The sequence below is a fragment of the Prionailurus viverrinus genome, chromosome A3 (assembly GCF_022837055.1).
Source record: "Prionailurus viverrinus isolate Anna chromosome A3, UM_Priviv_1.0, whole genome shotgun sequence".
In the NCBI taxonomy this organism is placed as follows: domain Eukaryota; kingdom Metazoa; phylum Chordata; class Mammalia; order Carnivora; family Felidae; genus Prionailurus; species Prionailurus viverrinus.
Window position 1 is genome coordinate 49,869,015 of NC_062563.1, and position 24,112 is coordinate 49,893,126.

General features: G+C 47.2%; 1 protein-coding gene across 3 annotated transcripts in view; it reads right to left on the reverse strand.

The window, feature by feature from the left end:
- ACSS1 (acyl-CoA synthetase short chain family member 1) overlaps positions 1 to 24,112 on the reverse strand; it is a 69,928-nt gene that overhangs the window by 16,596 nt on the left and 29,220 nt on the right. For 2 of the 3 annotated variants that reach the window (XM_047852165.1, XM_047852164.1), the window contains exons 3-13: positions 23,526 to 23,725; positions 16,398 to 16,573; positions 15,850 to 16,002; positions 11,176 to 11,323; positions 9,742 to 9,879; positions 5,668 to 5,760; positions 4,399 to 4,511; positions 3,888 to 4,014; positions 3,016 to 3,143; positions 2,837 to 2,900; positions 363 to 481 (exon numbers count right to left, since the gene is read on the reverse strand). In XM_047852165.1, the coding sequence (XP_047708121.1) occupies positions 363 to 481; positions 2,837 to 2,900; positions 3,016 to 3,143; positions 3,888 to 4,014; positions 4,399 to 4,511; positions 5,668 to 5,760; positions 9,742 to 9,879; positions 11,176 to 11,323; positions 15,850 to 16,002; positions 16,398 to 16,573; positions 23,526 to 23,725 (1,459 nt within the window). Of the gene's footprint in view, positions 1 to 362; positions 482 to 537; positions 792 to 2,836; positions 2,901 to 3,015; positions 3,144 to 3,887; positions 4,015 to 4,398; positions 4,512 to 5,667; positions 5,761 to 9,741; positions 9,880 to 11,175; positions 11,324 to 15,849; positions 16,003 to 16,397; positions 16,574 to 23,525; positions 23,726 to 24,112 lie in introns of those variants that run through there. The other variant, XM_047852166.1, reaches the window with a different exon arrangement.

Below are 24,112 nucleotides of genomic sequence, written 5' to 3' on the forward strand. Positions count from 1 at the left end.
TAACTGGAATTTAAATTAAAACTTTAAAAAAAAATAACTAAAATCTCTAATTTTCTTCACCACTCAGACCTGCTCCTATAAATAGTTTCCAAAGGCCAAAGTAAGAGAATGCCTAATCCTGCCCAGCACTGTACCCTGAACAGGTGAATTATGTAAAGGTTTGCTGCGAGGTATTCTGACCTTCCCCTCTCTATGAGGATACAGCAACTCACCATCCCCACCTACCTCCCTGGAAACCAAACAGCTAATGTCCACTTTGCTGCTGATGAAAGGGATCACTTGTTGTTTGTTAATTGTGGGAAGCAGAGAAGGAGGCTTACAACCAGTAGCGCCATCACACCTGAAGGGCAGGTGCCACTCACCAGAATCTGATCAGGCACCGCATACTTGGCAATCTTGTTGGCCACTGCTGACCTGACCTCCTTCACCACCAAATCTGGGTCACCTGCATTGTCCTTCAACACAATAAAGGCAAATGCAGCTGGAAGGAAGCAAAGATTTGGGGTGTATTAGACCACAAACCATCTCCTGAGGCAGAGCATTGTATATAGACACTATAAATCCTAAAGATCTTAAAATCATACACTGGTGACCTTGTAGCAGCTGCTTTGTTTCATTGTAGCCCTGAAGATCTGTTTCCATTTCATCCAAAGCAGAAGCAATTCTCACAGCTCCTTTGAACATCCCAGTGAAGCCAACACGTAGTTGAGAGCTCTCTGGGGCTCTGGTGTTGATTGGCTGGGGGTGTGACCTTGGAGGCATAACTTAACCCCCTCCCACTGTCCTTGCACCTGTGAAGTAGACCATAATGTGGGCTGACAGGATAATACTATCCACTCCTGTGAGATGGTACATGGGAACACAGCACATGGCACTAAACTTGTGGGTACATGTATAGCACGGTGGGAACTAGCCACAGTAGCTATTAAAATGTAAATTAAGTTAAGGTTAAGATGTAGTTCCTTGGTCGCATGATCCACTTATAGCTATGGCTACTCTCCTGGACAGCACAGATGAAAAGCAAGCTCCATCTTGGCAGGAAGTTCTGTTGGGCAATGCTGACTAACCAATATTTTAACATAAACACTAAGTTTTGTCTGTCAGTATCCTGCCAGGTTCCAGAAAGGATTAACAGTGGTTCCACAGCTCTCTACATTTCTTGTGAATCCACCTGGGATAATCTTGCATATGTGGTACCCAGGGATCCAATTCTATTGTTTCTCTACGTGAGCAATCCCACAACCAGTGGGGACAGTCTCTTTCCCCATGGATCTGCAATGCCCTGTCATACATGGAGTTCCTATATATGTGTAGCCTGTGTATACCTGCACCATTACACCCATCTTAATTAATTCTCCCCATGGCACATGCCATGGCACAACCTACTTGTAGCTTCTTCATTGATTGTGTTTATTGCATATTGTCCATCTCTCCCCTCTACTCCCTGACCCTCCAGCATGAAAGCTCAATGAAGCAAGGACTTATGTCCCTTGCCAGGTCTGGGTCCTAAATCAGACAAGACTCAGGGCCTCCCCTCGATTAGATCAAGTGCACAGGGAGTAGGGACAAACAGGTACCCAACAGCTTTTGCTGTTGTGTATTACAAATAGATGGCTGCTCAAATTTGTTAGAAATCAGAAAAATGTATATCACCATACCCATAATACACACGTCTTCCCCAGTACTAAAGTCCTGGTGATCCCAAAGTTATTTGTGTGCATCTGCTGATGGGATTATGAGGTGGCCCAAGGCCTCTGAGTGTCACAGGCAAGGACGTGTTCCCATCTCCATCCCCCTCCTATCCCTGCCCCCTCTCCAGTGCTTCCCAGTCTCCTGCTAAGGAAGGGCGGGGTGGGGGGGGGGGGGGCAACCTCATGAACACATGCTTCTCACGGCAACTGAAAATGCTTTTTTTAAAGGAACTTCAATAAATGTTAAATTTTACAATGAGTTGATTTAGATAAGGTGTTTGCGTAAATAATGGAATAGTGGCACATAAACATGGCAGGAAGGCAGGTAACAATGGGACATGCTGCGACAGAGGCTGTCCCTGACACCAAGAGGGAGAGTGTCCAATCCCAGGCTGCTTGGCCAGGCAGTGGAGGATGGTTTGCCTAGCAGGGCAGTGTAGGGTCAAAAGTGTCCAGCTAATGCCAACCCAAGTGAGTGTGGCCACTGTGCACCATGCACTATGATACTCAAGTGATCCTGCCACTTCCCACACCCACCTGCTTAGAATTTGGCAGACTTTGGAACAATGTGTGTCTTCAGTAAGACCACCCTGACCATCATTTAGCACTCCCCTGGCATGTCACTTGCATGGGAACCACAGGTCAAATTCCTCCAGAACAAGTCCCAGAGCAGCAGAAGAGTCCACTCCAGGGCACACTCCTATCTGCCAGCTCCTATGTGGCTGCAGAGCTGGCACCAGGCGCTGTAACCCAGCATGTGCAAGGAGACGCTCTGAGCACGATAGGACATTTCATGTGAACTGTCGGCAACTGGGCCACCACAGCCACATAGACAGAGGATGAAACTCCCAAGCTCAGTAGAGGCCAAATATACTCCCAAGCTCAGTAGAAGCCAAATAGGTCCTGGCTGCTTGTGGATGTGTGTCCTCAAAGGACGGCAGAATTAGGACATTTCAGAAATCTGACCCTCACCTAACATGCATGCCATCAAGTCTATTCACCCAAAATCCACGTAAGACAGAAGGAAGCAACAGTTTGACCTATAAAAATCCCCTGCCACCCACCTTCCAGATTCTGCTCCTTTTACAAAGTGCCCACAATGGGCGTAAGACCAGGAATGAGGAGCTCCTTTTGTGGGCACTCACCTTCTCCTTTGATGTCATGGGGGTAGCCAATGACAGCAGTCTCTGCCACAGCAGGGTGGCTAGCCTGTGCAGAACACAACAAGACAAAACATGCAAGAGGTGAACCGCCTGAGTCAGCACGCAAGTAAATCTGAGGCCTCAAAGAGGCATCCTACCCAAGGAGGCTGGGCCATTCTCACCATCGAGTCCTCGATCTCAGCAGTCCCCAGCCTGTGGCCGCTGATGTTGATGACGTCATCCATCCGCCCTGTGATTTGGTAGTAGCCGCCCTCGGTCCGGTAAGCCCCATCTCCAGTGAAGTAGTAGCCTGCACCACAATGGGAGAATTCAGCACCAATACCTCTGAACCAGGACCCAGCAGGGCTCCCGTCCCTCCAGGAAGGATACAGTAGTACCCACACCCCAACTCTCTCTATGGAAGAAAGCCCTGAAGCCCCAGCTCTGCTGACCTCCTGCCTGTTTGTACTCCTGGCAACCCCTTGTGGAGACACTTCTCTAGATAGTGCCATCTGGCTATGTGCTAGAGAGAGGGCAGTGGCTCTGAGTCAGAATTCTGACCATGTCATAACCGCAAACGTTGGGGAGCAGAAGATGTACAAGGAGCCCACCCAAGCATCCCCAAAAGTGAGTCTCTTTCACAAGCTTGAGACTGAAGATGATGGGTTCCCACAGGCACACTGTGTATATAATCTTCCAACCCAACAACACAAAGCAAAGCAGGAAAAAAACAAAAAGTAAACCGGAAGAAAACTCACAGCCATCATGACAGTTTTCCAAAGTTGTTTCTTCATCCTTCTCTCTTAGTAGCCTAAGGCATGCACACCACAGGCCAGGCACTTTGGGCTCTGCATGCAGCCCCACTTAACCCCCAAGAATTCTTACCAGTCCAGAGACCAGGGGACTTAGGGAGGTGAAGTGGATGGGGGGAGGATTCCAACTCCAAAGTATCACTGCTCTACACTCAGTCATCATTTCCTTAAAAATGTTTTCTGAGCTTATGATTCCCAGTGTGTGCAAAAATGCATGACATGATCCACTTTAGCCAGCTCACCTGGGTAAGGCTTGAAGTAGGCCTCCATGAATCTCTGGTGGTCTCCATAGATGGTCCTGGCCATGCCAGGCCAGGCCTGGGACAGGCACAGAGCCCCAGAGACATCACCGCCCTCCACAACGTTCCCCTACAGACCCAGAGACACACATGTGAGAGAACTGGCAGATTCTGCTTCAGAAGCAAAAAACTAACATTCTTCTGAAAAATGATAGAGGGAAATGCCAGAAAAATGCATGAAAACAGAAACATGAAAAATGACAAGGAGGCCCCAAGAGGAACTGCCTTTCTCCTCTGTAAGGAAGCAGCATGGAGAGGGCTTCCCAGAACACCTAGGGCTCACCCCATGTGGCAGTTTCAACTGTGTCCTTGAATGCTTGCCCTCCACCACCTAAAAGAGCCTGGCACACGTGACGTGGGACAGCGAGCAGAGGAGGCCATGAAGGCAGACAGGAGTGTCAGGAGCTTGGCAGGGCACCCGTGAAGGAAGGAGATGCCTCTGCAAGGCCCTTACCTTCTCATCCATGAGAATTGGGACAATGCCATAAAAGGGTCTCATAGCCATGCCAGGGAGGATTTCTGCTCCTTCTTCCGAGGGGCGTGGGGCGATGCAGATGCCACCCGTTTCTGCAGGGAGAATGGGGAAGAAATACAGGATGGGCCTAGCAGCTAGTGGAATGTTTATCGAGACACTGCCATGAAAGTGTCCATTGCAGACACACAAGTGCTCTCCCAGGGTGGGAGATGGGTGCTTGCCCCTGTCTGCTCAAGGAAATGACACAGTGATCCCAGTGACACAAAGACCTCTTTCTGAGGCAAGCCCAGACTTGGGTTCTGGTCCTCTCATCTGCAGAAACGAGATGGGGACCCAAGGAAGAGAGGTCAGTCCAGCTATGGCTCTCCACAGGGATAGGGGCTTCCTCCCTTCATCCATGGCTCTGTGGGAAGGGGAAGAACCCACCTACTTGCACAGGAAGATGGGGGAAAAGAACTGCTTCTGGGCCAGTGCCCCATCTCCCACACCAAACAATGAAAAGTGATGCTCACAATTCTGTTCTCACATCTCTGGCACTTCCCTCTATCAGCCTGCATGGAAATGCCTCACAAGACTCAGATGTAGGGAGTCTCTGTCCTGAGCCTTCCCAAATGGAGGAGAACAGAGCTATTTGCAATACCTCACATTCTGGCTTCTTGAAGAATGAGACCACAGTTCGCTACATTTATTACATCAGTGGTGATCTCTTACTCCGAACAATACTCCAGAGCAGAGAGGACAAAGAAAAACAAAATGACACAGAAAAAAATGTGTTTCCCACTAAAATCTAAATTTAGACCCTGGTCCCTTACAGCAGGGTCCATCTGCATCAGATGTATTTGTGTTGGACACATGGACCCTACAGGGAAAATGAACATTTAGCTAAGCACCTACTACCTGTCAGCAGTAGGCAACGTGCAGCACTTCTATCATCTCTTTCCATCCTCACTGGGGCCTGTAGTGGAGTGCCCCCATTTCACCAATGAAGAACCCAAGGCCCAGAGAAGTCATTACACATCTTACAACTGCAAAAGGGCAGCCACACACTGTCTCTCACTCTAGACATCAGATTTTTCAACCACCACATATGCTGAGGGGCTGAAACATTAGTGGTGTTGGATGGCATTCACAGAGCCTCACTCACACTTGACCCTCCAAGACTCAGGCTCAGCCACATGTTCTCATATGCTGTCACATGCAGTGAGTGAGCCCTGCATCAGGTCCCCTTCTCCTCAGGGGCATTCTCACCTGTTTGCCACCAGGTGTCCACCAGCGTGCATCTGCAGTCCCCCACCACCTTGTGGAGCCACTCCCAGGCCTCATAGTTGATTGGTTCTCCCACTGAAACCACACACAAAAGGAAAAAAATGATATAATACACCTCAACAAAACTGAAAATAAAAAGGATAGGTTTTTATAGGGGAAACTGTTCTATAATTTTTCTGAAGGACATAAAAAGAAAATTTGAAAAAGCAGTGAGATTCAGCATATTTATGGCCATCAAAAAAATACAAATTACAACAAGATATTTTAGCCATCATGTAAAAAATTTTTAAGTTGGAAAAAATGTGGGGGAACCAATAGCACATACACTATAGGAGTGTAATTTGGTATGGAACTGGGGAACAACTTGGGTGGTTCTCTTAATATTTAAAAGTGGAGGGGCACCTGGGTGGCTCAGTCAGTTAACTGACTGACTTTGGCTTAGGTCATGGTCTTGTCATTCGTGAGTTCGAGCCCCACATCAGGCTTTCTGCTGTCAGCGCGGAGACTGCTTTGGATCTGCTGTCCCTCTCTGTCTCTGCCCCTCCCCCACTAGCATGAGTGCGCGCACTCTCTCACTCTCTCAAAAATAAATAATAAACATATTTTTAAAAATTGAAAAAATAAACAAGCATACACCTGATACAACTACTTAGGAAACTGTGGTAGAATCCACTAAAGCTAAACACGTATATACACACACATGCTACACACACACACACACACACACACACACACAAATGTGCTTGCATCCTATGACTCTATAGCCTGACTTCTACAGCAATGTCTAGCTGCTATGACCTCAATGTTTGTGTATCCCCAATATTTCATATGTTGAAATCTTAACCCCTAAAGATGATAGTATTAGGAGATAAGGCCTTTGGGAGGTAATGAAGCCCTCAGGAATCGGATTAGTGCCCTTGTAAAACAGACCACCCAGCTCCCCCCTCCCTTGGACCATATGAGGACACAGGGAGAAGGCACCATCTATGAACCAGTAAGAGGGCCCTCACCAGAAGACAATCGTGCTAGCACCTTGATTGTGAACTTCCCAGACTCCACAACTGTGAGAAATAAATCCCTGTTGTTTATAGTCATTGGTGTTTTGTTATAGCAGCCCAAATGACTAAGCTACCACCCTAATGAGATGCCCATACAAGGCTGTCACTCAGTCAGAACTTGCCAGATTAAACATACCGCTGCTAAAATAGTGAAATCCTCTCATGCTGGCTGTCTCTTGCTCAGGACCACTCACGTGCAGCAAGTAACCAAGGCCTGACCTGGCCAGGGCCTCCCATGCTGGTCACACAGGTGCTGGATGTTGTGTGTTTTGCCCCTGCACTCACCCACACCCACAGGGAGGCCAGAGGATACCATGCGGCACTGGCCCATACACTGAGGAACAGCAAGAGACAGAATATGCAAACACTGGGGCGTGACTACTGGACCACACCCAAGGTAGCCCCCACAGGAGGGTAAAATCAAGTTCTCAAAACATAGAACAGAGCCATATGGAAAACTGCATGTTGCTGAGTTACAATAAACATAGGATAATAGCACAGTTTGATCTTGTTCAGGGAAAGAAGACATTTCAGAACCGAGCTATGTCTTTCACAGTAATATAACTGTGAAGAAGGCATCAGAAGGTGCACAGGCAATGGGGTTGCCTGGAGCAGCGCCATGGAGGACATCAGCTTTCATTACCATGTTCCAATTTTTTTTTTTCCCAGCAAGAGTATAACTATGTGTCACTTGTGAAGCTGAAAGTTAAAAAAAAAATTAATGGAAATCTTGGGGTTAAAGTCCTAAGTAAACTAGATTCTGCTGACCAGTCAGATTAAATGAAGTCAATGCACCCAAAGCCTGGGCTGTGGGGGCTAATCCAGCCACACGGAAGCAGCCTGAACTGTGGAACCACAGTGGAGATCAGCACTGCACTGGCTCTGGTCAAGGCATGAAGCTTCCTGGTCCATGGTGCTACTCTTTTTTGCCGGTGTGAGAAGATGCCAAGTGCTGTTTACCTGCCTGCCAGCACTGCTTATTGATAACCGGGTCCCAGGGAAACCCCTGCAGGGCTCCACTGGTGGTGCTCATTACATGGCAGGAATGTGCCCATGAGACCAGCAAAATACACAGAGCCTGGCCAATCCTCTGTGTGTGCTCCCTGGTACAGAGTTGTTCTGGGCCTGATCCAAGAGAGGAAGTGGAGAGAGGACTACAGAAGCCTGTCTGGCCTAGAGGATGCCTGGCTGAGGCAGCTTTTGGATGGGACGTGCACCCCCACTCTAATGCAGCTACTGAGCATCTCCTTCTGAAATGCTCAGAGCAAATGCCTTATCACTGGGGGTCCTAGTGAGTCTTCCTTAGCAGATGAATCCCATGAGTGCATCTAGAAAATCAAACCTCCCTTCATCACTAACCTAACTCCTGGTCCCACTCAGGTAGCCTACAAATGGCACCTGGAGGATCTGAGTGAGTTTCTGTGGCCCTCTACTTGCCTTCAGTCCCCAAGCACTGCCCAGCCCAAAGTGCAGGGGCACGTCATAGCCCTTGTGATGTGGAGGGCAGGTCTTCTGCATCCACACAGCCCCCCAGTCAATACACACAGGACTCACACTCCATAGCCTAAACATGCCAAGAGAGGCATCTCAGACTCACCACCATCTAGAAAGGAGCCCAAAACACTTTCTGCTGACCCCACCTGGAAAATTCAAAGTACTTGGTCATCCAGACACCAACTGACCCTAATCACAAGGGAGGCTCTGAAGAGAAGGGGGCTAGGCACATGAAAACAGGTCTCCCAGGCAAGGATCCAGGCCATCCTGGGTGGGAAGCAGCATTGCTGGGTAGCAACTGCCCTGGAGATGCCAGCATCTGGGTGTTGAGCCCTCAGCACAAATCTGAGCCTTGTTTCTGGCCCTGCAACTCAGCTTCACAAAGAGCAGTCAACCCTCACTGACCTGCTGTGTTTCCCTGTGTGTGGGCATTGGGATGCTGAGGATACTGATGGGTGTGACTTTTGGGAGCTCACTGCCCAGGGAAACAGTCAGCATGAGAACAGATATCCAAGTACAGAATATGGATTTGTCTGAGAAAAGAGAGCCCGAGGTCCAGAGCAGCCAGGGAACTCCACAGGGAGAAGGTGCACAGAGACGGACCTTGAGAGAAGGTTGGAACCCACACAGATGGAGAGGAGCACTATGGCATTTCAGGCAAGGGGAGTAGTATGAACCAGGGCCCTGAGACCTACAACAGCGCTACACACCTGTGCCACTGATGAGTGACATGCACATGCTGTCCTGAGCTCCCTTCCCTGTGGACACATTTGGCAGCAAGACACCCCCCTTGTGGTACCTGCCCTACATGCCTCCTCTGTGAAAAACCAAGATCCAAGTATTCACCCAAGGAGCACAGAGGACCTCCCTGCCCTTGTTTTGCCTATTCACAACATGTGTAGGGGCAGAAATGAAATAAATCAGGAACAAGGAGAGAGAACGGGCATGGGTACCTTCCACCCCACTGGTATCATCTGAACTAACCCCACATCACCTTTCTCAGATGTTTCCATGTGACTTGGTGACATATATAAAAATTATAAATGGAGATAACCTTTGATCTCATAACTCCTTGCCTTGGAAATATCTACAGCAAGAACAGCACACAAGCACAGAATGATGTTTATTATAGTCCTTGGGACTATCCAGCACTAAGCAACAGAGGAACACCTTAGTGACCCAGTCAGCTCCTGCACTGCAGTCCCATGTGACCACTGAAGGAGGGCTTGGGCCACCTTACCAGGTTGGGAATTTTTCATAATAAAGATGAAGCACAGAACTCAGGCACAGAAACATCTGGAATATTGTGCTCCAGACTGTTATCACCTGGGGGCTCCAGGAAGCTGCTTATGAGCAGGGACATCTGCTTTCTATTCAGTATGGCACTGTTTGAATTCACCACAGCCATAGCCACGCAGCTTTCATAATTAAAACCATCCTGAAGCCTGCACTGGCTCTGCCACATGGCACACACACCTCTCCAGCATCACAGCAGGCCACTCACCTGACCCCAGAGTCCGCAAGGAGGAGCGGTCGTACTTCTTCACCCAGGAGTCGCCATATTTCAACAATAGCCGGACAGCCGTCGGGGCCCCATAGAACTGATTGATCTTTAACCTCTGCACTGTCTCCCAATATCGACCTACAAAAAGGCCCAAGTTCACCATCAGTCTGAGCCCACTAGATAGCATCTATTCTAACTTATTTAGAAATCAGACAACAGTTACTGTGTGCTGGATACATGCAAACCCCTGTGTTAACAGAAAGGAATCCAACACCCATCATTGGGATAGGAAGGGAGCCCTGTGGCAATCGTCACCCAGCACACCCCACATCCAGGGCTGGTGCATTTGGAAACAGCCTTCCCCTGGCTCTGGATGGCTGCATCCACGTGGTATATCCCACAAGATACAGCAAAGATTGGTTCAAAGGGATATCACTGTGAATTTAAAAAATAACCCATGTAGCACTAACAAAGAACTTATGTTCACACTTAGATGTCTCTGAGGTTGTGACAGGTGCTTCCCCTGGAATAGCAGTGGCCACAACTGAGTGAGCCCTGGGGAGCAGGGCAATTGTCCAGCACACACACACACACACACACACACACACACACACACACACCTGGTTTCCCACAATCCCCCTCAACTCACCACCATGGCTCTACACACGGAGTGGGCTGAGCTTCGAGGGGTTGAAGTGATGGGCCTGAGATCACACCTAAGGTGTGGCCCTTAATCCCTCACTATCCCCCTACATAATCTTCCTAGGGTGCATCTAGTCCATCAGGAGGCTGAAGAGGAGCAGGGGAGGTGACAAAGAAGTTCTACACACATCATTATTAGCACTGTGGAATGCTTGGCAGAGCCACCACAATTCAACTGAATTATAACAAATACTTGGGGTTTTGTGCTGCCTGAAAGAGAGATGCCAAGGTGAGCAAGATGTGGGTCCTCAAAGCAATCTCAATTCATGGAGGTGGCTCCAGGACACACACAATGCTCTCTGACAGATGTCCCTGAAGGCACAGGCAGGAGAGCTGGAGAAAACCCCCCCTGTCTGTGGTAACAGGAGGCTGGCAGCTGGCCTGGGTGTTAAGGGCTGGATCTGGTCAGGTGGCTAGAGAGGGGAGAGGGACAGTGCTAAGGGGATGGCCCAAGGCACCCAGTTTGCTAGCAGGACAAGAACTCTGGAGTGGGTTGTCCTGAGACAGCTTCCAGTGACAAATCACACTCCCATCTACTGCTTATCTGATCTTACTGCAGACATGGCCCCTGGCCCCAGCCCACCTGGCAGAGCGAAAGGCCTGGCAGCTATGCCACGTGACCACAAGGACCACAGCCAGGACAGAGTGAGGGAATCTACTCCACCCTCCTGTGAACTTCTCCTCCTTCCTCAAGCTTCCTCCTGGGGACCCTGTTTGGTCCCCAGTCCTCACCAGCATCAGGGTAAACTGGGGTGCTCTCAAAAAGGACAGTGGTTGCTCCATTGCACAGGGGTCCATACACCACATAGCTGTGTCCTGTGATCCAGCCAATGTCGGCCACACAGCCAAAAACATCGCCTGGCCGGTAGTCAAACACAAGCTGCAGAAACAGGAAAAGAGGCTGTTAGGAGCCTGTCACCCCATGCTTCCATAAGTCACTAACAGTGTTCTATAAATTCAAGACACAGCTGCTCCCAGGCCACCAAGAGCAGGAAGAATAAGTGCACCGCCAGAGCTCCATGAAGCTACAGCAGTAACAAGACAGAGTTACTGCCACACACAACATGCGGATTCTCACAGATGACAGTGAAAGAAGCCAGACCCCAGGTGTATACTGTATGAGCCCCAACCCAGCAAAGCTTATCTGTATACTGGAGGTCATGCTAGTACTAGCCCTGCTGGGGGGCTGCTTGCCAGCAGCATGTCAGCGCCTCTGGGAGCTGGAGACGCCCCAAGTCCTAAGGCAGGTGGTGGCCAAGTGTGTATCCACAGGTCGAAGCTCATCTAGCCATATGTCCAAAATAAGGGCACCTTTCTGCATTAAGTTATACTCCAATTTCTTAAATCTCAAAAATTGCCAAAAAAAACAAAAAAAACAAAAACAAAAACAAAAAAGCCAAAAAAAACAAGAAATGCCTCAAGCATCATCAGTTTCTGAGAGCCTGAGCAGGAAGACATGCACCTCCTGCATTCTTGCCACAGGGTCCAACCTGAGCCTGACCTACCTCTGGATACAAATGCCCCTTTGCAGGAAACACAGAGATCAGAGGGACAAACCTCTGGGTGTTACAACAAAGTTGAAGGAAACGGAAGGGATAGAAGAGAACCAACAGGTTAAAAAGGCTTAAAAGACATATTTAAAAAAACAAACAAACAGTAAGCTACAGTATCAGGGGATGCATGTTGGGTGACTAAGCAAGAAGAGGGGAAACACGGGGCAGTGACACTATCAAAGTCAGGATATGGGGGAGGGGCTGTGGTTGGACAGGCCAGGAAGGGCTTCTGTGAGGCTGACAGGACATTTCTCCACTCCTTTTTTTTTTAAATTAATTTACTTAAATTCAAGTTAGTTAACATACAGTGTAGTATTCGTTTCAGGAGTAGAAGACAGTGATTCTTCACTTATATACAACACCCAGTACCCCAGTGACATTGCACTTCTTTACTGAAGTGGGTTGCCTTATAATAATTCAGTAAGCCACACATAGGATTTGAGTGGTTTTCTGGATTCTATTCTGTATTCTGATCTATTTTGCAATAAAAAGATTTCTTTTAAATCTTTGGGCGAGTGGGTCAGAGTGGCTAAAATGAACAAATCAGGAGACTATAGATGCTGGAGAGGATGTGGAGAAATGGGAACCGTCTTGCACTGTTGATGGGAATGCAAACTGGTGCAGCCGCTCTGGAAAACAGTGTGGAGGTTCCTCAAAAAATTAAAAATAGATCTACCCTATGACGCAGCAATAGCACTGCTAGGAATTTACCCAAGGGATACAGGAGTGCTGATGCATAAGGGCACTTGTACCCCAATGTTTATAGCAGCACTTTCAACAATAGCCAAATTATGGAAAGAGCCTAAATGTCCATCAAGTGATGAATGGATAAAGAAATTGTGGTTTATATACACAATGGAATACTACGTGGCAATGAGAAAGAATGAAATCTGGCCTTTTGTAGCAACATGGATAGAACTGGAGAGTGTTATGCTAAGTGAAATAAGTGATACAGAGAAAGACAGATACCATATGTTTTCACTCTTATGTGGATCTTGAGGAACTTAACAGAAGACCATGGGGAGGGGAAGAAAAAAAAAAAGAAGAAGAAGAGGTTAGAGAGGCAGGGAGCCAAAACATAAGAGACTCTTAAAAACTGAGAACAAACTGAAGGTTGATGGGGGGTGGGAGGGAGGGAAGGGTGGGTGATGGGTATTGAGGAGAGCACCTGTTGGGATGAGCACTGGGTGTTGTATGGAAACCAATTTGACGATAAATTTCATATTAAAAAATAGAAATCAATCAATCAATCAATTAATCAATCAATCAATCTTTGGGCGAGTAAACCAGTTTCTTGCTGCCACAGATGAATGTGGAGAATCCCCAGGAGTCTCCAGACAGTATAGTGGTCTGGAGATGGGCAGGGCCCTGTGCAGCTGTGTCCCAAGGCAGGGGGCTGGGGGGATTATTTCAAGGAAGACTGTGGTTTCACAGCACCAGAGCATCAGGATGCCCACACCCAAAGCCCCACAGCATTGGGGACTGAAAGAATGTTTAATACAATTTGGACCAAATTGCCAAGTCTTTCTCTCCCTGCAGTTCTGGGAAGGGTAGCAAGTGCCTGGGCCAGCCATGCTCCAAAGGGCCTGACCCTACTGTATACCTCCAAAATCTCTTCACACCCTTCAGAGCCAACTGTCCTTATCCCCTAGAGAACCACATGTGTGCATACTTTCATCTATAGTAGGCTCAAAGTTTCTATTCCCAATTCTTAAAAAAAAAAAAAATTCTTATTGAAGAGAAATTCAAAAGATGGTCCCATGCCTATACTCCGACTGCTTTTGCTCATGTAGACTGGGTCCTCCAACAATTTTGGTAATTATTATTACTAAAAACTAATCTCTCTCCACGTTTACAGCTTCCCTAATGTTAACTTCACTGTAAACTGGTGGAAACAATTTGATCTACTCTGTGACTTTCTTGGTATTTGGTTTCATTAGCTATATTTTCCAAAGTATTTTTACTTACATGATGTGTCAATCCTTCAACCTTCCTCCCACCACCAAGAGCTGAAGAGGGGTGGGGTTTTCCAGTTGAGAACACTGAGGTCAAGAAAGGTTCTGTGGCATGCTCAAGGTCACCCAGCAGGCAGAAGACAACTGTTCTAATATGGATTTGAGTTCAGGTACTTGTCTGCTCAGCCTGGTTCGGTACAACATCTGTCTTTCTGCTTTTCAACATCATTAGTCCTGGGTGTGAGTGGCCGCCAGTGGGACTGGTGCAGCACCACTCAGAGACTGTGTGATGCGCAGTGTGCATGCTTGCTACCTGCCTCCCAGCACCTGCTCCTCCCCATTCATTTCAGGAGATTCACCTCCCACATGACCAAGCCTGACCAATGAGCACATTCCACCCCCATCCCTAGCCACAGTGACTGAGGCAAATGGGGCCCTGACTGCAACCAGGCCAGTGATTTTGCTGGCACTATGAGACTCTTTCCAGTCCCTGGGAAGGAATGTGGTCAGCACAGAGGAAGGGGGCCAAGGCAGGAGAGATGCCACCATGCGGGACCAAAATCAGAGCCCTTCTTGGATGGGCCTGGGCTTGCTGGTCACCTGGCTACTCAGTTCCCTTTGCAGCTGGCACCAGCAGTGCAGTTTTGCCTTTTGCAACAGAGAGGTCCATAAACACTATCTTGAAACCAAATCCTACCTGGGAAAAGTCAACTACTCCCCAAGTAACCAGGGATGACACATTAAAACACAACCCCCACAACCCACCAATATTCAAATCAGTATCGATTTTTTTTCTTAAATGTTTATTTATTTATTTTGAGAGATAGTGAGTGCAAGCAGGGGAGGGGCAGAGAGGGAGAGAGAAAATCCCAAGCCGGCTCCATACTCAGCATAGAGCCAGATACAGGGCTCAACCCCACAAACCATGAGATTAGGATCTGAGCTGAAATCACGAGTCAACACTTAACCAACTGAGCCACCCAGGTGCCCCCAAATCAGAACTGATTTTTTAAATGCACTTATTGGAATAAAAAAAATTACATACCATCTGCTTTATAGGCCCTAAAGGATGGCCCACTGTAATATAATTGCCATATACTAAATTTAAGTTTCCTTACAAAAGTAAATCTTTTTCTAATTTTACTTTTAAAATGTGGCCCCAGGGGCCCCTGGATGGCTCAGTTGGTTAAGTGTGCAACTCTTGATTTTGGCTCACGTCATGATCTCACAGTTTGTGAGATGGAACCCCATTAGGCTCTGCGCTGTCAGCATGGATTCTCTCTCTCCCTCTCTCTCTGCCCCTCCTCCCCCCAATCTCAAAATAAATAATTTTTTTAACAAAAAAAAAATGTTTTCCTTTCTTTTAACATCACAAGGATAAAAAAGACCTTTTAAGTAGAAGAGAACATTTTAACATGTAATAGTAACATATTCATCTCTATAACAACTCAGTTGTAAAACATGAGTTTTGACATTTTTTTAGGGAGGGAGGGGCCCAGGATGGCCTCAGCACCTGGGCCCCTGAGCATCAGAACACAGCTGTGCCAGTGAACATGTCAGACCTGGGGAGGGCTCAACTCTTACAGAGCAAGCAGACAGCACAGACACAGGTGCAAAGGGGCTAAAGACCTGCAGTGAGTCTCAAATTTTCGATCCAGACTCTCCCAACAAGGACAGAACTCAGCCCCCATGCCTACCACTCGCTATGCCAGTGCTATAACTCACAACGGCCCTGCTCCTGAGCACACAAGAAGAAACATTAGCACCTCATGCATTCAGGCACTATGTTACAGCAGGAGTTCTAGCCCTAAATTCAGCCTCTCCTGGCCCCCTGCTTAGAGCCCTGCCCGGGAGGTGGGACACCCCGCACTCTCAACCTTCCCCACCAAGGCCCGTACCCTGTGCGTCACAGCGGCATACAGCAGGTAGCCCGCCTGCGTGTGGACGAGTCCCTTGGGTGTTCCGGTGCTCCCCGAGGTGTAGAGCAGGAAGAGCATGTCCTCACTGCTCATGCTCTCTGGAGCACAAACAGTGTCCTCCTTGGCCATTTCCTAGAAGGGGGAAGACACAAACAGCCCCATCAAGGCAGTTACCCTCTGCTCCACATTCACCCATCCTAAGGAACACCTCTTGCCCAGCTGCTGCAGGCCTCAGCAGACCAGATTCAGTTCACCTGCTCTACTCTGCCCTAGTTCAACTCCAGATGCAGAGAACACAAAATAAAAGGATGGATCTGATCATTTCTATTCCATTAAGTGTTTCAGTATGTTTGTGGTATTTGAGCTCCATCTTCCCAACCAGGATGTAAGTCCATCAGATACCATCAGGGAACCCTGAACATTGCTGGGGGACCCAGGTTGAGAACCACGATCCGACAAGAATCAGACCCAGTTAACCCAATAGGAGTTAACCTCTCCTTAAACTGTACAATGTGAGACAAACCCACCTGCTCGAGGGGGATGTCCAGACGCCCCATGTGGACCTTGTTGTCCGTCCTGTGAGCCACCAGGACATGTTGGATGGTCGGGCAGTGCTTCACAGCTTCATCTACTATCTTCTTCAGCTCCACCACGCGTCCTCCCCGGAGTCCTTGGTTGAAGGTGATGACCACCTTGCACTTAGCTAATGGAGACAAACAGATATTTCTGGTCAGTTTCCTTCCTACTATGACTCTCACAGCCCAGACTGACAGCCACACAGTCCAGGCCTAAGAGTGTGATACACAAAGTCCATTCTTGAGTAAAAGAGTCAGCAAAATGTGGGGGGAGGGGGTCTGCCTGCTTTGTGATCTTCGTGCTCAATGCAGAAATGCCAGGCCTTTTCCCAGCTCTGAGGGGGAGACTTCCACCATTCCCTCCCACCTGCCCTGGGAGCTTTCCCAGGTGAGAGGCCATCATACTGCCCTCAGCCACAGCCACTATAGTGGCAAAGCAACATTAAGATGCAGAGACCAAGAAAGCTGGGCAGCCAGAGACCAAGCCCCAACATGTCTTGTGTGGCCCCTGCCCTGTCCAGGGTCAAGAGGCTTCACTGCCCAGAAAATAGAGGCCACACCCCAGTGGGTGCCAGGAGCTGCCAGTCCCTACCCTTGCCTTTAACTGAAGGAGCTCCAAGATTCACACCTGTTCTTCAACAACCTGGTTAGGCTTGGCCAGGCCCAGGGCAATGCAGGGAAGACCCAAGCTTCCACAGCTGACCTAGGGTGGGCCCTGAGCAAGGTATCAGGTACAGACAAAAACTGGGCATCAGAACCACAGGCAAAGGAATGACCCCCAAACCACCAACATCGTGCCTCAACCTGGGATGACCCAGAGGGATCAAGGCTGCAGTGGGCTATTATATAGCTGGTCCCTAAGGAAGATCCCAGAACAAATACTCAGCTGTAGTACTAACTGCCAGGGTCCCACACACATCCCCAGACCTTTTATCACTCTGCATCAAGGGCTTCTTCCAAAGCCAAAGGAAGAAGCACTAGGGGATTACACAAACCCAGGAGCCCTCCACCAATGACTCAAGAGCTGGAATATACATACCCCAGGTCCCTCACATGTGGTGTCACATCCTGACACATGTGGTTCCATTGCCTCCCAGGGCTCCCTGAGGGACTGAGCTCCGGGCACCCACTGTGGATGCTTGTCTGGTGGATTCCTCTTCCAGCTCCACTCCCCACTGCCCTACAGTGCTTCCTAGGACCACCTCCCAAATGAACTGGCTACCCTGAGCTCTTATCTCAGCATCTGCTTCTGCAGGAGCCCTGACTGAGGCACCAATCTCCTTCAGCTTTTCAGTGTGAAAAGTGCCTTCTAGCAACATACTCATTCTTTCTTCCTCCCAAGGGCGCTAGAGATGACATGACCTTGAGGACCACCTAAGAATTCTCTCAGTCCTTCTCTGGGTCACCCAGGGTCAGATAGATACAGAGTGCTTGCAGTGCCCAGGGTAGTGTCATCCAGCTCTGCACACCAGAGGCCCCCAGCTACACACTCTTTGCTCCTCAGGCCTTGGCCATCGGTCACCCTGGGACAACTAAATCAGTTGGGCAGAGTCTGTCAGAGACCACCCTGGCCTACATCCTGGAAGCTGGAATTGGTCCAGGTAAACACCTAGTGGGGCAGGAAGAGAGAAGATCCAGCAGGTAGAAAGAGACTATCCTCAAGGGGATGATAGACAAAGAAAGCTCAGGATCCCCCAGGAGAAAGTAGTGGCCCCAGCCCATCTCGGGTGTTAGAATCACATTATGTGGGTTATGGCCCCTCCGCAGCCTCCCATGGCACCTGCCTTGTTCCTGGCACTCACTTGTCCAAGGCTTCCTGCCCAAACAGTTCTCCAGGGCAGGAACTTGCGTGCACATGCCCAGTCCCTAGGAGGTGCTTGGAGAGCACAGCTCACTCTGTGGTTCCCCCCACCGAGGCTGTGTGATGGGCACAGGGTGTGTGTATAGCATTAGGGCACAGACCAGATCAGTGTGACACTTTATCTAGAAAGCTTCAATTTTACCTCCTTGGTTTTTGAGCAGGTATTGGCATCTATCTTCATTTCTTATTGCTCCCATAGCCAATTACCACAAACTTAGTGGTTTGGAAAACTCATAATTTAGTTCACAGTTCTCTAGTCTAGGTGAGCTTGATAGGGTTCTTTTCTTGGAATCTCATGCCCAAAATCAAGGTGTCAGCAGGCAGAGTTCTTATCTGGAGGCTCTGGAGGAAAGTCTACTTCCAGGTTATTCCAGGTGTTGGCAGAACTCAGCTCCATGTAATTGGAGGACTGAGGTCCCCATTTCCCCATTTTCCTTGCTGTCATCCAGGGATTATTTTCAGGTTTTAGAGCAACCTACATCCCCCGGCTTGTGACCCTCTTTATCTTCAAAGCCAGCAAAGGCAGGTAAAGTCCTTCTTATGCTCTGAACTCCCCTTCTGCTACATGTCCTCTGCCTCCAACAAGAGAAAGTTCTCTGCTTTCCAGGACTTATGTAATTAGATTGGGCCCACCTGGATAATCTCCACATTTTAGGGCCCATCCCATCTCCTAAGCCCTTTTGCTATGTAAGGTAACATATTTCAAAGTTTGGGGGGATTAGAGCGTGGACATCTGTGGTGGCCATTATTTGCCCCTACCCACAACCTCTCAGAATCATCCTCCTGTTGTCCTCTACCCTCCCCACCAGACTGTCCTCTCTCTCTATTCCTCACACAGCCTAAAGCAACAGAGAACATAAAGGGAAGAGGAGTGGTCAGAGCCTGGACGCCAGGCCAGGAGAAAGAAACTTTAGACTAGAACACACTGACTGAGGTTGCCATGCCTAACTCATGATGAGACCCTGGTGGCCATGCTCACACTCCCACCCTGCCCCTCACACTGATGGATTAAAGGTAGTGGCAAATTCCTTCACCTGGTCTCATAGTACTTCTCAAGTAGAAGTAGAGTCCTGGTCTCCTTCCCTTGAATTTGGAATGTCCAGACCGGTTGAACCAATGGAATATAGCAAAAATGATGCCATGTGTATTCTGGACCTTGCCTTTAGGGCAACTGGCAGTTTCCACTTCCTTCCTGTTGGAACCATGAACCATCATATAACATGTCTGACTGCCTGAGGTTGTCTGGGTTAGTCATACAAACAGGCCACATGAAAGAGATGCATGGCAGGCTCCAATCATGTAAACCAATCAGTTTATATACCAGATTACATGGAGAAAAAAAAAAAAAGACATTCTCACTAAGCCCATTGCATTCCTGCCCCCACAGAATCATGGAATATAATAATAAAATTTACTGTTTTAAGCACTAAGATTTGGAGTAGTTTGTTACACAGCAATAAATGACAAAAAAAAAAACAAAACCAAAAACAAACAAACAAACAAACAAAAAAAACCCTCATTGACACAAACAACTGTCCCAGTAGAGTCTTGTCCCTGGAAATGGACACCTGAACAGATGTACATGGAGGCTGTAGGTGTTGCGTAAGAGCCTCTTAATGGTAAAGTTCCAGAAAGAAGTTACAGGAGTTTCCCCTGCTGAGGGCTTCAGATATGACCTGGCTCCTACCCTTCCATGGCCTGTTGTTTAGGATTTCTGAAGTTCTTGGATCTGGTCCAGCACCCAGCTACTGAATCTCCAGGGCCCACTGCTTTTGCTTGTTTTAAAGAATCTTAGGGCATTTGCGTGGCTCAGTCAGTTAAGCATCTGACTTCAGCTCAGGTCCTGATCTCACAGTTCATGAGTTGAAGTCCCACATTGGGTGAGCTTGAACCCTGCTTCAGGTGAGCCCTGCTTCCCTCTTTCTCCTTCTCTGTCTGTCTCTCTCTCTGCCCCTCACTCACTTGTGCCCTCTCTCTGTCTTTCAAAAAAATAAAAAAGCAGGAGTGCCTGGGTGGCTCAGTTGGTTAAGCATCCAACTTTTGGTTTCACCTCAGGTCATGATCTCATGGTTCATGAGTTTGAGCCCCACATTAGGCTCCACACTGATGGTGTGGAGCTTGCTTGGGATTCCATCTCCCTCTTTCTCTCCCTCCCCTGTTCATGCTCTCTCTCAAAATAAATAAAAACTTAAATAAATAAATAAATAAATAAATAAATAAATAAAACATCTAAAAAAAAAAAAAAAAAAAAGAATCTTAACAGAAACACTTGACAACCATGACCATGTCAACAAGAGAGAAAAAGAGCAGCCTAGTGTAATGCTAAAAGCATGAACTCTGGTGGCCCAATGCCTGGGTTCAAATCCTAGTTCTGTCATTAACTAGCAATGTAACCTTGAGCAAGTCAATTAACCTCTCTGTGCCTCAGTCTCCTCACCTTCAAAAACAGTAGCCTCCCAACAAAGAAAAGCCCAGGACCAGATGGTATTATTGGTGAATTCTACCAAACATTTAAAGACAAATTAACATCAGTCTTCCTCAAACTCTTCCCAAAAACTGCAGAGGAGGAAACACTTTCTAACTAATTCTATGTGGCCAGCATTGCCCTGATACCAAAGTCAGATAAACACATCACAAGAAAAAAAAAAAAACAAAACTGCAAACCAATACCCCTTATGAACACTGATGCAACAATCCTCAACAAAATGACAACAAATTATATCCAGCAGCATAGTAGCAGGATTACACATCATGACCAAGGGGAATTTATTCCTGAAATGCAAGGGTGGTTTGACACATGAAAATCAAGGATGATATACAGATCATTGGAATAGAATAGAGAACTCAGAAATAAGCCCTCAATAGGACAAATTAGTTTTGACAAAGTGCCAAGGCCATCCAATGAGGGGGAAAAAAACAGTCTCTTCAGTAAACGGTGCTGGTACCACTGGATACCCAGAGGCAAAAGAATGAAGTTGGATCTCACACCATACCCCCAAAAAATGAGCTCAAATTGGATCAAAGACCTAAATAAAGACCATAAAACTTTTAGAAGAAAACATAGGAACAAATCTTCATGACATTGGAGCTGGTAATGGATTCTTGAATAATACACCAAAACAACACACAACAGAAGAAAAAATAGGTGATCCAGACTTCATCATGATTAAAAACTTTTGTGCATCAAAAGACACTATGGAGAGAATGAAAACACAACCCACAGAATGGGAAAAAATCATTGCAAATTATAAATCTGATAAAGGTCTGGCATCCAGAATACATACAGAGAACTCTTACAACTCAACAACAAAAAGCAAATAGCCAATTAAAAAATGGACAAAGGGCTTAAGTAGACATTTCTCCAAAGAAGACATACAAACGGACAAGCACATGAAAAGATGCTCAGTGATATTAGTCATTAGGAATGTAAACCAAACCCACAATGAAAAACCACTTCATACCCACTAGGATGACTATAATTTTTTTTAAGTAGGCTTCACACCCAGGACAGAGCCCAATGTGGGGCTTGAACTCATGACCCTGAAATCAAGACCTGAGCTAAGATCAAGAGTCAGATGCTTGACAAACTGAGCCACCCAGGTGCCTCTATAATTTTTTTTAAAGTAAAATAACAAGTGTTGATGAAGAATCAGAGAAATTAGAACTTTCATACATTGTTAGTGGGAAGGTACAACAGAGCAGCAACTTTGGAAAACAGTTTTGCAGTTCCTCAATAAGTTAAATATAGATTTACCATATGGGCCAGCAATTCTACTCCTAGGTATATACACAAAAAATTGAAAACAGATGTTCTCATGAATGTTCACAGCAACTCTATTCACAATAACCAAGAAGTGTTAACAAGTCAAATGTCCATCAACAGATGAATAAATCAACAAAACATGGTACATCCATACAGTGAAATTTTATTTATGGAAAAAAGAAATGAAGCAATAATACATGCTACAACATGGATGAACCTTGAAAACATTGTGAGTAGTGAAAGAAGTCATAAACAAAAGGCCACATGTTATATGAGTTCATTTATATGAAATACCCAGAATAGGCAAATCATTGACACAGAAAGCAGATTAGTGGTTGCCAGAAGCTGGGTGGAGGGGGAAATGGGGAATTCCTGATTAATGGGTATGAAGTGTCCATTGACGGTGATGAAAAAGTTCTGGAATAGACCATGATGGTGTTTGCACAACATTCATTGCATGAATGTGCTCAATGCCACTGAATTGTATACTCTAGGATGGCAATAACAGTAATAAAAAATGAAGAAAAGGAGAAATAGAGTATTATCTCATACCATATTTACAAATACAAAGTTAGTCAAATTTAAGGAGATGACCTTTGCAAAGTATTTAGAACAGTGCCTGGCACATAGTCAGTGCTACAGAGTTTAAAGAGAGAAAGAGAAATGAATGACAGCACCAACCCTTGAAAGTAGAGGGAGAGACACAGAATGAAAGTAGAAAGGCTTCCCAGCCCTTCCTAAAGGTAGTCAGCAGGGTTCTGAGAATTCTGCCCTTTAGCTCTGTTCACTACCCAAAGGCAAGTCTTCAGTGAGACACAAAGAACTCTCAGTGACCCCCATAATTTGGCAACCTTCTTAGGGAACCAGCTCAGGGGACTCTCTAGGATCTTACTAGAGCAGCGGTCAGACTTTGCAGACATGGGGTCACCATCCATACATTCAGCTCTCCCACCAGAAAAAGAAGGGAGACATTATTGTTCTGCACACTGTTCAAAAGACTCTGACCTACCTGTAGACAGAAAGCCTTAAAGATGCAACATAAGCCCCTACCTGACTCCAGGCCTCCAGAAGTGGTCCACCCACCCTGTCTCATGATGAAAGTCTTCTAGTTGTTGACCTGTGAGACCTTCCCCATACATCTCCAGCCTTATCTCACCCTACATGTTTTTTCCCTCCTCCACCACAGCCACGCCAGCCTCCTTCAAGCCCTCACAAGCTGTGCTCCTCCAACCAGTCAGCTGGTACCTAGCTGTTCCCTCCACCTGGAATCTTCTTTCCTTTCTTCATCTCATTGCCCTCAGATCTCAGCTCGCAGAACTGAGAACTAAATGCACACTCAGCCATGTCCCTGTCCCTGGTGGTATCTGCCATTTGTGTGACTTTTATTAATATCTGTCTAAGTCCCTGATGGCCAGGCCCCAAGGAACAAAGACCAGGGTCCTTCCCACATGCTCACCATCATTGATCCTCCCAGCCAGGGACTCTGCACTGAAGCCAGCAAAGACAACCGTGTGGACAGCTCCAACCCTGGCACAGGCCAGCATTGCAGCCACAGCCAGTGGTGAAACAGGCATGTAGATTGCCACACGGTCCCCTCGACGGATTCCATGTCTCTTCAGAGTGTTGGCCAAGCGGCACGTGGTCTCCAGCAGTTCCCTGCAGCACAAGGGAGAGAAGGGCATCAGAGATAGGAAAGGGCCAAAACACAGAGTAATTTGGGGTGGAATAATTCTGTAAACAGCAAGTACTGTACACCCAGCAGGCATTCAAGTGCTTATTGCATGGCAAGATCTTTTCCAGAAAATAATGTTTTCAATTTTGTAGGCTGTTACAGAGATTCACACCCATATTACTGTGGTAAAATGGCTGTCCTTGTGTCCATTTACAGTAGGGCTTCTCAACACAGAGTCCAAAGCCTAAAATCATCATATCCCTGAGACTTCTGGAAATGTTCGTCCTCAAAAGAGATCTCCTAAGGCCTTTAGTGGGGAAAGTAAGGCCCCAGTTTTCTGAATCAATGCAGGCCATCAAGTAAGGTTCTAG